Genomic DNA, 13,214 nt, shown 5'->3' with positions numbered 1-13,214 from the left:
ACGTGTTTGGTTCAAGGGATTGACAGGGATTGGAGGGTTTAATCCCAGGATTGGCCGGGCGTGCCAAACAGACCAGATGTAGCAATCTTGCACCAATCCACTGACACAGCTATCATTGCCTTGAAATCCATGCAATCCACTCTAATACCATCCAATCCCATCCAATCTGCCCGGCCAAACAGGCCCTTAGTTATGGGTTATAAAAGCTTATGATAGGGTAGAGAAAAGAACCCACCCTAGCAAGAGTAAGGATCCGTAATAATAGTGTCTTGCGGAGGGTCTGTGTGTACTTTGGAGGGAGAAGTAGTGATTCGTGAGTGCCTTTTGGGTAGGTGAAGTTGTCTTTGTAGTTGAAGGAATGGAGGATTTGGAAGGTTTCCTGATGGAGGAGCCAGACATTTTGCCAGGTTATCCTGAGTTAGAGAACTCTTTCAGCTCTTCTTTGGATGCTTGGTGGAATGGCCCCATCGCTGACTTAGACGGAAATGATTTAAATCTCTTCTCTCTCTTGGAGGAAGGTGACTCGGCCCACCACCAGCATTCCTCGTCTATCGGTTCTACACACCAAAATGGAGAAGAACAGCAGCAGCAGCAACGAGAACAAGAAGCGGAAAAACAGCAGCAGCAGCAACAAGAACAAGAAGCAGAACAACAACAAGAAGTTAATGGGTTCCTTGAATCAGATGGCTTTGATTCGGAACTCTTCTCCCTCTTAGAAGAAGACGGATCGACCCTCCAACCATCATCGTCAGTTGGCTCTATAAACGAGATGGAACAGCTACAACAACAGTCAAATGACGACGAGGAAGCGGAAGAGGAAAAATCGGATAGTGATGATAAGAAGGCCAATGCACCTAACAGTAAGAACTTAGTGTCAGAGAGAAATCGGAGGAAACGGTTAAACCAGCAACTTTTCAACTTGAGATCTCTCGTACCAAACATTACAAAGGTAATCATTTACATTCATGTTTATAAATCATCTTATGGGTGCATTCCATTGCAAGTACATCTCAACACATCATTTGTATTGGCACTGATGCCATGAGAAAATATCTAATTGCACCAAAAGATGTAATAGCCATAAAAGTATCATATGACATTGAGAAATTGTAGAGGAATTTACAATTTTATTTTTTTTCAAAATAACCAAATTAAGATCAACAAAGATCACATCCTTACATCAGATATGAACACACCACAAACATAACCAAAATGACTGTAACATTTAAAAAAATAAATAAATAAATAAATAAAATTGTATGTTTTTCCTACAAATAATAAATGATACTATATATGATTCTAACTGCTATTGATTTTGTGGTTAAAGATGGACAAGAGATCTATTCTCGTCGATGCTCTCGCTTACCTACAAAGCATTCTGCAACAAATTGAGAGGGAGAAGGAGAATACCAACATCACAGAGGACTCTTCCTGTGACGACGACTCCCTGGTTGTGCAGGAAGAAATCCCACCAATGCAACCTCAAGAATTAATTCCATGCGATTCTCCTCCAGCTATATCACAGGTTTTGGTTTAAGGTTTTTATGTTTTTCTTCTTCTTTTTCCATCTCTAACTCGATCAGGTGTGCATTGATATGATGGTATTAACATATTACCCAAGAGAGCGGTGAACACGTCAATCAATGCAGACCGACGAGACCGGTGGGCCACCTTACTGAGGGGCTGATAGTAAAGAACTGCAGATATTGCATGTTTCTAACCCTTAGATCTATAGGCTTACTGGTTTGGGCTGGTTTGGGGCTATTTCTCAGCCAATAGGTGGTCCACTAATCAATGGGTTGAAGGGTTGATAATTACTTAGTATATGCTACCCGACCCAAATTGCATATGGATATTTGGTTTTTCTAGATTGAAGTGGAGATGGTTGATGAAGAGAGGTTTGCGGTAAAGATCGGCTGCAATAGAGCAATGGGTGCACTGAGTCAAGTGCAGCGGGTGATAGAATCTCTAGGCTTAGAGATCATAAGCAATTCTGTCAACCAGATCGACCGTGATCACATCCTCACCACCGCTTTCCTTCGTGTAAGTTGTCTATGACATACACAAACCTCACATGTGTAAATGAAAAACCTTTGTGCGGGATTGTGGAGCCGCTTATTGGCTGATGTGATCATCAGGTGAATCATACATGTATTAAAACAATAAACTACTTAGAGAAATGGACAAATTGTCCAATTTCTACATACATATATGCCCACCTCACAATTATTTCAGTCTGATAGCAAGATACGGACATTCACCGTTTCCACATGTGAGGTGGATCCCCTTAGAATTTCTCTATTTATATCCTTCATGTCAGTGAGGTTGTTTTGTCTATATATGTTGGATTCACAGGTAAAGAAGAAGGGTTTTGTCACTGAAGAAAAGCTCAAGAATCGTGTGAAAACAATGGCATTGAAATTGGGTCTTCTTCTCCCAAATCCCCCAATTCATTAGATATAAACCATGGCAATGGAATTGCTTCTCCTCCTCTTCCTCCTTCCTGTTGTGGGTAGATTGTAGATTGTAAGCAATGAGGATCGAGCCTTCCATCAGAAAGGCGATTGAATGAAAGGTGGTTTCCATCAAATGGATGATTGAAAACAAAATGGTCATCAGCTAAAGCTCAACAATAGACAAGATAATCACATTAACATGATTTTAGTGGGATTTCACCACCTATGGATTCTCGAACCCTTGACCGGGTGTTGAAACTCCTGAGAGTCTACCACCAGAGCCAGGGTAAGGATCCATACTGAAATAATCATATTTATTTGAGAACTGTTTCACATTTTTCAAACATTCCTTATTACCGGACAAGACATGACCGTTAAAAGAGAAAATGGTTTAAATGCCTATATTGATGTGGTCGGTCGTCTCACTGTGGTCGAAGTGCCTTTAATTTGTCCAGCGGACTCGATTAAGCGGACCGCCTAACCTTCCAGTAATATTTCTGGTCGACTGAAGTTGGACTCCATTTGACTGAGAATCCCTATCATATTTTCAGTCGACCAAATGTTACTTGGGGTTGACCCAACGGAATACACAAGTTCTGCGGTAAGTGTGGATTTTGATTCTAATTTTGTACGGAAGTTTATATAAACTTTTGTAATATGAAAATAGGGTTAATCCGTGTATTGTAGAGAGAGTCTACACGATTTTTAGAATTTTAACCAGGGAAAAGTTCGATTCGAGCTGGGTTCGATCCTAGTCAAGTCAAGCTGGGGCAGCTTGAACTCATTTTCGAGCTCAAAAAATCAGCTTGAACTCAGCTTCAAACCGAGTCAAATTGAGCTTTTTTGAGTCGAGTCAAGCAAGCCAACCGAGCTAGCTCGGTTTGTGTACACCTCTAATCCAAAGTCCTTGAAACAAGCAGCATCAGGTGTGGTGAGCAAGACATGAAAACCGAAGGTTTTAAGAGAGAGAAGAAGCCCATGTTTGTAAAAGAAATGCTTGAAGGTGAGAACTCTCTCTCCCTCTGTTATTAGGCTCGGGATCAGGCCGGGAAACAGTATGGGCTCGGCTGGACTATTTTAGCCCGTCATAGGCTCGGCCCGTTTGGCCTTGCTTTCAGCAATCAGGCCGGGCTTAGACGGAGCTTGGCCCAGCCCGTTGACACCCCTAGGAACTGGGTTATTAGAAGTAAAAAAAAAAAAAAAAAACTCTAATGATAGGTCCACACATGGTATAGGTGTTGGACCATCCTGATTTTGGACAAAAGACCCGTACTAAATGTGGTCCACATAGTGAACGGCTCAGATTTTATATGAACATCCTTGGTGCCTCAGAACCTGCGTCTCTCATAGTAAAGTGGCCCTAATGTAAGGTGACTGGACATTTAGTGGGCCACACCATGGTGCCCAATGTGAAAAACCGATGAGAGCAGTACGGTGGCCAAAGTATCACTCACTTTCGAAATACACGGCTGGGATCCCAGCCCATGCATCTAATGGGCCGTGTCCTCAGATGGCTCATGGTTGAAAATCGCACTGAATAGCCCACAAATGATGTCCTGTAAATTTGAAAATAGCAAGTACTCAATATTCAACAAGGGAAATTAAGTGCCGTTAGAATTGTCCATTTGGTATGATTCTCAACTGTTTTCCATGTACAAATATACCAACTAGAACGGACTGGATTCACCACCACAACTGTCACATGTGAGATATCTCTGGCCAAAGAAGCGATAATATGGGAGACTGCTCATGGATTGCAGATGGACGAACAGGTGTGCTTCTGTCCGCCCGGTTGTACAATAAATGGGAAGATAAAAAATTCAGAAGGAAGAAGCAATGTTTTTTTTTTTTTCCTTTTTGGGTGCTCCGACCGGTGGAATTCTCTGTAAAACTGTGGAAATGAAATCAATTTCCACAGATGTGATGTTTTCCTCTATTTGCAATTTTTTTTATTTTTGTGGAAATTGATTTTCATTTCCACAATTTGTCTAAAATATGGTGATTTCCATTTCCACAATTTTGGATCACTGAACAATAGACCCAACTTTGTACAAAATGAAACCATTTGAATGTTGACAGAATATTGAACAAAATGTTATATTTTAAGACTACATATTGAAAATTGCTGTGATCTGTTCAATGAAAAATAATAACAATGTATAGAAGAGATGAGAAATATGTAGATATCTTAATAAATAGACTTGTATTTAGAGGTGGGCATCGAGTCAAGTCGGACCAGATTGGGTCCAACTCGACTCGGTCCTAAACTTTTAATACTCTGACCGAACTTGATCTGATCCGGACCAAGTCCGAATCCTCTGACTCGATCCAATCCATCACACTGTTGGCCTGACCTGAACCGAGTCCGACTCGGTCAGGGAAACCGAGTCGGTTCGGGTTGAATACGGTTCGGATCGAAACCTCTGCTTCAATGGTAGATGTTCAACCCCACTGCCTTTTGCATCGTGGTCCACTTGATCTTTAGATTTGTCTTATTTTTCGACTCAAGCCTTAAGACGAGCCCGCCAAATGGATGGACAGTTTGGATATAACACATACCTCATGATGGGACCCACGGAACTTGCTGATGTCAAATCACTATTGCTTGCTGGCCTGGTGCGTTAGTACACCTGCCAGCCACTGCCTGGTAGAGTGGCAGTCATGAAACCTTTACAGTTACAGGTTACCCTCCCATTACAATATTCATAATCATTTTTTGGGCCTACCGAGGTGTGGTTCACAAATCCAGACCATTCATTATGTGTGTCCCACTTGGATGAGGGGTCAGACCAAGCTTCAGATGCATCCAAATTTTAGGTGGGCCCCAACAAGTACTTTTATATGTTTTAGAAATGTCTTCACATGATTTTAGATGGTATGGCCTACCTAAGTTCTGTATACGGCTGATTTTTGGGATCTCCCATAATTTAAAGGGGACCCATCAAATGCACGGTGTTGATGTTCGACAGACATTACGGTGGGGCCCACACAGCTCGACCTCACGGAAGTTCCCATGAGCTGGACGGCATAGAACCTTTTCCCCTTCTGTGCAGCTCGATGCTCAATGCACCTCGAGCAGCACAGTAGAGGGATTGGCTACTCCTCCTTCCACCAGCCAATTGTGGATAGTCGGTGGTATGTGGACCTCAGCATGATGTCTTTATTTCATCCATGTTGTCCATCTATTTTTCTAAATCATTTATGTTATTAAAGTAAAAAATGAGGTATATCCCAATCTCAAGTGGACAACATTACAGTAAATAGTGTTAAATGAACATTATGCGGATCGGGTCGAATCGGATCAGATCGAATCCATTCGGATCGGATTTGGGATCGGATCAGTCCAAATTGACCATGATCTGAACTTGATCCGAAAAACTGTCGGATCTGAATGACCCTACTCAATCTGCACCGATCCAGGTCGTTAACTCAGTTTGGAACATGTCGGATCGGGTCTAATCGGGTCTGATCAAGTTGGATCCACCAGATCGGGTCATACATACCCGGCTCTACTTGTATTATCTAAATATATTCTTATACTTATCTATAATGTGTACAATGTGTGTATGTATTCTATATTCTAATAGCTCCTCTCAAACTCAAGGTGCTCTAAGAGCATCTTGAGTTTATAAGGCACCGAGTACATTTACTTAGAAATAAAAGAGAACTTCGGCAACGATGAAATTTACTAATGACTGTTGCAAAATATTGATTTTTAATATATATTTTAATAATAAAATTAATATATATATATATATATTATAAGTGTTTGAAAAACACCTTTTTGTGGGTTTTGAGAATAGCCCCATATTGGAAAAAGATGAGAAGTTTTTTGGGTTTAAATGAAAGTGGTGGATTATTATAATACTTACCCACATGGTCCAAAGGAGAATGAAACTTACATGCGCACTGGAACACCCGCGCGCGCACGGGCTCGGTGCGAGGGTGTGGGCATGTGAGGCAGTGTGGTTGTAGAGGCGCACGAGCTCGGGCTTGGTCTCGGGCACGAGCTTGGTGCGAGGGGCATGGGCATGTGAGGCAGTGTGGCTATAGAGGCGATAGTAGCGCACTTTGCACTTCGCACTTTCGCATCGTGTCACAGAAGGTTGCTCCTTCGCGACCTTACATGAACCGGAGCGAGACATGTGCGAGTTGCAGTGTGACTAAGTGGCTAAGGTAGATGGCCGGTTGGAAGAGAGACTAGAGGACCGAATGAGGCTCTCTCAATATATATAGAGACTGGAATAAAGCTGTTGTAATAAAGGTGTAACTCCTCTTGCAATTCATTGCAGACGATGCAGAAACTGCTGCATGTGGCTAACGTAACAGCTAGAAATGGCTAGTCACTGTCTCACAATAGTCAGCATGCAGCAGCTTAATGGCCCATGCACAACAGCCAGAAACAGCCAATAATGGCTAATTTTCTCCAACAGCTAGAAAATGGTCAAAAGAATTTATTTCCCTGGACCATAACCCCCAGGCACCACTACTTATATAAACAGGGCCTGAATGGGTTTTAAAACCATCACTCAACCCACTCTAGCAGACCCATACATACTGAGATAGCCACTCCTCTCCTATACTCCAGTGATTCCAGCAAGACAGGTTTGAAATTTTTGCTTGAAGATTAGACCAGCGATGTGGTCTAGAACGGTTCAACTGAACCAGTAGCTTCAGAACAGACCAGTGCAATGGTCTAAATCACAAAACTTTTCTTCTATTTTCTTTCTAGGATTTTTTCTTTTGTTGTATTTCTGCCAGACTGTGTAACAGATTTCCATTAGTGGGCCTTCGTATATGCTGAACGCAGACCCACATCAAGCTCGTCGTATCTTAGAAGTGGTTTGCCTGTAACCTTTCAGCATACTCAATTCACTTGAGTAGGGGCAAATAGCGCTTTAAGGACAGCGTCCCAGACATGCTTCAGCCTATCCTTATTTCAGATTAATTTGGATTTTTCGGTTTTCATATTTTACAGAAAATATCATTTCTGTAAATTTCATAACAATGATGAATGATTTAGTGGCAATTTCGTGGTTGGGATTTCCATTATTACTTTTTTTTTTTTTTTTGCGCTGGTTTTAATTCAAACATGTTAAAAAACTGGTCTAGTAAAAAAATCCCGAACAACTTTAGATAATCATGAGGTCCACTTTAACATGGTGCACTCATAAATCACCAAATACAAGATAGGAAAAGGTTTAATATAGTTTGAAGGTGCAATTGATGCAGTGCAAATGTTGAGTGTCATATGAGAGGAGTAATCACATCCCAACACTAAGATAGATGGTGGTTGTAGATGACTAGATGGTTGGAAATTGTTGATCATGTGAGTCAAGTCAACACATGCAATTGACTGAGTCAAGTTTAATCATCGTGTTTAGTAACATTTCACATTATTAAAAGCATGTTTTAATTTAAATTTTAAATAAAAATTACTAAATTAATGATTGTTTACACTATTTTTTCAGTGCTTTGATGTGGACCAATAGAAGGATGCCACATGTAAGCATTATGTGTTTGGCATATGCAGAATTTATACTCATACCCAAAGATATTTGCATTTAATCTTCCTTTAACGTTACATATTTTTTCATAAATATGATGGTACATACTCTTATTAGACCCTTTAAGGAGATGAATCATTGTGTGTTGCGTGGCCATAATTAACATGTCCATTAAATGAGATAGCATGCTTGGCCTGTCTATAAAATACCTATTAAGCAAGTGTATTCTGTCTCATAATTAGATATGATCTCATCTACAATGTTGTCTCTCATAATCCTTCTAAAATGGGATATTTCATCAGAAATGTTAAGAGAACTAGCAATGATTCAGAAGATTAAGAAGACCAAGAGGTCGAATCAACATCCAAGCTAACCCAAGTACAGTCCCAGACCCAAATCGTAAAGGGACGGTTAAACCTATATCAGGTCTTATTCTATACGATGACTGGAATTAAGAGAATGAGAGATCTGATCTGTCCAAATGACATATCAGTATCATGGGTCAAATTCCTCCAACACTCCAAACCATCACCTTAGGGATGGTTGAATGTAAGAGGTGGTTTGATCTAGACCATTCAACACCTTAAAGTTAACAAGGTGGACCATCAACAAAGATTTTGAGTAGACATGTTCAATAGAGACCAGCCCTTGAGCTCCCCAAACCTTGGCCTGATTGTCTTCATCAAAGGGAATTTGGTGGTCCTAAGTATAATCTTCAGTGGGCCACGAACATCTCCGCAAATGGTCAGCTACGGAAGAAGATTCGAGAAACCAGCGAGTCTAGAAACCTTTCTTTCCAAGGCAAGTTCTGATTTATTAAGGAAAATAGTATGCGTTAACGCAGAAATCTGAGTAGCCTTCCCTAGACCTTCGAGTACCTGCACAAAGAACGAATAAAGGAGACCCTGACTACAGTAGGGGACCCTTCGATGCTTAAGTTAGGTAGGAAATTTGGGTTTGGTCATGAGTTGGGTTTTAGGATTAAGATTGTGTGTACCTTTTACCATTAGGGATCTCCTATTTATATGTGGGAGAGAGCAGTGGAGTAGGAGGCAGTCTCCTTGTTTGGTAGAGATGTATTGTAATGGGATTCAGATCTCGTGCGTTTCATGTTGTTCTCTAGAGATCTGCGGTGGAGATCTCCGGCGGATCCATATTGTAATCGTCTTTCAAATCCCTCAATTAAGGTTTTGGATACGGTTAATTGGAGCCAAGTTGGAACTAGCAGAGGCATGTAGTAGAAAGTCGAGGTGGATAATCCGAGGTTGACACATACGATTATTTCGAAGATTGGTTTACTGACCTGAATTCTCTAGTGAACCATGGTCATGTTTTCCTTTAGCGTTAAGCAGATGGTCGATCTTTCGTCTTACCTCAAACTATTGAGACCAAGCAACTTCCTTGCTCAGATTGGGGATGGGACCAAGGTCGTTATCATGGCCGAGCTCGAGCTCCTTTCCTGCTCTGGTTAGGGTCTTCATCGTAACCGTCGTTGAATAACTTTGCGGTGCGTTCAGATGTCCGACCTGAATTCTCTGGTGAACTATGGTCGCGTTTTCCTTTAGCATTAAGCAGATGGTCAATCTTCCATCCTGCGTCAAACTATTGAGACCAAGCAGCTTCCCTACTCAGATTGGGGATGGGACCAAGGTCGTTATCATGGCCGAGGTTGAGCTCCTTTCCTGCTTAGGTTGGGGTCTTCATCATAACCGTTGTTGAATAACTTTGTGGTGCGTATAAATGTCCAACCTGACCTTATCTCATTGGCCAGTTCATTTTTATGGACAACAGTAAGCCCCCTGCTTCCGAGCTTGCACAGAGGGCTCATGGAGCAAGTCGGTAATAGTGAAATCGGGCTATTCTGTGCATAGGGTGTTGAGTCAGCTTGTCATTAATGATGGATAAGGTGGCGTGTAGAAGAATCGGGGCATATGTGTAATCATGGTATGGCGTGTTAAAGATAATGCGCGCCACTCGAGGTCACATGCGTTGGCGGCACGCCTGCTCGGCTTCCGGCGTACGGGGTGTCAACATGTGGTGTCTTCTGGAGAGAAGGGACAGTCAGCGAGTAGGAGAGCTCCATGTGTTCGAGTGTGGTTATTAAGGCACCGATTTGACTGCCGTAATGAGTGTGAGCATTAAATGTTGAACAATTGAGTCATCTATAAAAGGGGGTGTCCTAGCACTATTTTGAGCTTTTGCTCTGTTGTCTCTCTGCCTCTCTCTCTGCTCTCCCCAGACTCGGGTGATTTCTGGCGACTTCCAGCCTCTTCCTTCTTCTCCGGTGAGCTCTGTTCCTGTCCTCCCCCTCCTCTGCCTTTTCGTTTTTCCTTTTCTTCCCAATCTCAGCTTCCAGTGGGCGTCCGTTTAAAGGGGGATGTCGAGATCATCGGATCAATGGGGAGAGTTATTCCAGTGTGATGGTGGGCCGTATGATCTTCACCCAATGTTGAATCCACCCTCACTACTGATGATGATGAGTGAAAGGGACTTCCAAGTGTCCCACGAATCGAGAATGGTTGCCCGATCCTCGACTGAGTGGCTAGAGGACGCTGAGGGGGTTGTCCCGGCGACGAAGGAGGGCAGTGGATCCTCGTCGGAGGCAGAAGAAAAGGGGTCAATCGAGTCGACGCTGACGAAGGCTGACCTGGTACGTATCAGGTCAAAGTATCACATTCCGGACTCTGTGGTACTCTAAACTCCCATACTTGGCGAGCTTCCGAGTGAGCCCCAGGCCGACGAGGTGGCCATATTCCTGGTCTCTCTACAGTGCGACTTGAGGCTCCCTCTCCAACGCATAGTCAGAGAAGTCCTCATGCATCTAGAGTTAGCTCCTGGGCAGATAATCTCAAATGCCCGTTGGTGGGGATATTTATCATGTGGTTCGAGCTCGACCAACCTGAGCTGACTGTGGATGAATTTCTTCAGCTATCCGAAAAACCTACACAAAAGATCCAAAAGCCCAGCAAGGGGCTCTCACTGCTTCGGGAAAGCTATGAAAAGAGCATAAGAAGAAGAGCTTAAAGCCCTACACCAAACACGTTCATTTACTTCTATATTTACCTTACTTTCATACCTATCTTACTTTTTATTTTTTATTTTAGTTCACTACTATCCATAGGCTCCCACTATAGTACATTTATCTTAGGAGTAAGCTTAATATTTGCGACCTTAAGTTGCGAGATCATCATGTTTATTTGAGTTCCGATTCATTTGTTCATACATTGGTCATATCTTGCTGACCACCTGCCTTGATCATTCGTTTTGATAAGCGCATTAGATATTTATTATATTTTCACTTTTATTTAAAATAGGCATATTAGATATTTACTCTATTGTTCGCTTTTATGTGTATACGATTGTAGAGTACAACGGTTGTAATAAGGCTAATATATTAATAAAATCGATCATGTTTAGTTTAACTTATGTTCATTTATGTGCAAATCTTTCATTCTAATTAAGAAATAGCACATTAAAGTGTTGGTGTAATTAAAAGACTTTAAGTCTGTTGATTCTACATCTGCCAGCACAAGGCAAAAAATTCCAAATGTGAGAACTAACTCCTACCCTCGCACAAATCATCTGAGTATGAATCACATTAATTGATGGTCGAAAGGTCTTCGGATCTCAATCATGTCTTCAATATGTCCATCTTGGCGTCAGGATACCAACAATTCAGTCAATAAGCCCTTGGTTACACGTGTGGCCTTGACTGACTGAATCGAGGGCAACACTAATTACAGCTAATTAAGATCTATCTCTTAATTCAATAGGATCATTCCTCTTCCCATTTCTTCTCTCCCGCCCATTTTTTTAGTCTTATCTCTGACAACTAGCTGTTGTTTCTTCTTGAATCTTGATTAGACAATCCTGTCCTTTAGATTTGTCCTATGGGGAAATCTCAACAATTAAGGAGATGATACCAAAGGTTCGCTAAGTGAAAACAAATGTACGAGTCAGCTATTGCACTGGCCTCCGCACACCAACGTGGCATTCATGTGAAATATCCAAGCCACCCTTCATGTGACCTCTCCGTATAAATGCTGATGTCGAAAGATAAAAGTAGGCCCACTCAGTGTGTAATGATACTATAAATAAGTAGACAGATTAGAAAACTTTGGTTAATTTTTCACCACTATACATTTGTTTTGGTAATTGTGGCCCACAGGTACCTGACTACTGTACTGACCGTAGTCCTGGGGTAGGAAAACTAAAATGTGGTGCCCTTTTGATGGATGACTTGGATAGTGCATGCGTGTCACATTAGCATAAGTGGTAGCATGTGCATTAGCTGACGTGTCTGCAGGTGTGAGCCTACTGGAGCTTTATGATACCATAGCCTGATAAGAATGGGAGCCATATTGGCACGTCACACATGTTAGAGTTATCTTTGGGCATGTTAGGTTTTCAAATTTCCCATGAAACACAAGGTAAATGAGTTATTATTTTTATTTTTGGGTATTTGTTCAATTTGTATTTGTTCACATAGGAATTATGGCTTATAAATTGAGAGTCAAATAGACTTGTTAAAGTAAGTAGGTAAGTAAATTATAATAACTATATTTTCAGATTATAAAGCTATCATTTTTAGTAAATCAAACAAAGCAGTAAAACAATCATTACAATTAAATGTAAATAATGTCACCACGTAATTATAAGAGTAAATAATCCTTTCACATTTTAACCATTTATCGTTATAATTGGAAAGCCAAAGAGGCTCCCTTGAGTTAGGATTGTTCAACCAGTGGGAACCCTCGTTTTAGAAATTGATTGAAGACTTGTAAATGTAAATGATGGCTATGGTTTGATTTTTGGAACATCCATCCGCCTACAAGGAGGTCGACTGGTTGGAGAGGCCAGTTGCCCACCAGCATAACACATTAGTGTGAGATGCAATAAATCCATGAGATTTTTTATTTTTACTTTTTTCTTTTCTTTTTACACATGTGCCCACTTGCACACAGGCCACATGGACACTCGGACACATGACATTGGCGTTGAAACCCTGTAAATATGCCGCATAGCCATGCATTGCCCAATAAATCCATAGGTTGGTACCACCTTTTAAATGTTTTTACAGAAATAAATATGGTCCATGCAGCACGTGGCCCAAAAATGTTGGAAACATGCAAATGACTGGGAAAACATTAGGGGGCGTTTGACACCATGGATTTGTAGGGATTTGAAGGGATTTCAAATCCCCCAGGTTGTTTGGCACTATAAAGTAATTCGGGTTTCAAATCCTATCAAT

General features: G+C 41.4%; 1 protein-coding gene across 1 annotated transcript; it reads left to right on the top strand.

Annotated features, from left to right (window-relative positions):
• Positions 1-237: 237 nt before the first annotated feature.
• On the top strand, positions 238-2,609 carry LOC131235143 (transcription factor bHLH35-like). Its single transcript, XM_058232284.1, has 4 exons — positions 238-949; positions 1,328-1,525; positions 1,870-2,043; positions 2,356-2,609. Exons 1-4 carry the CDS (start codon positions 359-361, stop codon positions 2,455-2,457), a joined length of 1,065 nt encoding a protein of 354 aa, XP_058088267.1. The 5' UTR covers positions 238-358; the 3' UTR covers positions 2,458-2,609.
• Positions 2,610-13,214: the final 10,605 nt, after the last annotated feature.

The sequence above is a fragment of the Magnolia sinica genome, chromosome 2 (assembly GCF_029962835.1).
Source record: "Magnolia sinica isolate HGM2019 chromosome 2, MsV1, whole genome shotgun sequence".
Taxonomy (NCBI): domain Eukaryota; kingdom Viridiplantae; phylum Streptophyta; class Magnoliopsida; order Magnoliales; family Magnoliaceae; genus Magnolia; species Magnolia sinica.
Note: the sequence above shows the minus strand (reverse complement) of the source record. Positions and strands in the feature narration are given on the sequence as shown.

Bases quoted from the DNA above. Each gene is read 5' to 3' on its own strand.
- LOC131235143 (XM_058232284.1), top strand. From the start codon at position 359: ATGGAGGATTTGGAAGGTTTCCTGATGGAGGAGCCAGACATTTTGCCA. The intron at 1,526-1,869 runs GTTTTGGTTTAA...TGGTTTTTCTAG, and splicing joins CTCCTCCAGCTATATCACAG to ATTGAAGTGGAGATGGTTGA. The intron at 2,044-2,355 runs GTAAGTTGTCTA...TTGGATTCACAG, and splicing joins TCACCACCGCTTTCCTTCGT to GTAAAGAAGAAGGGTTTTGT.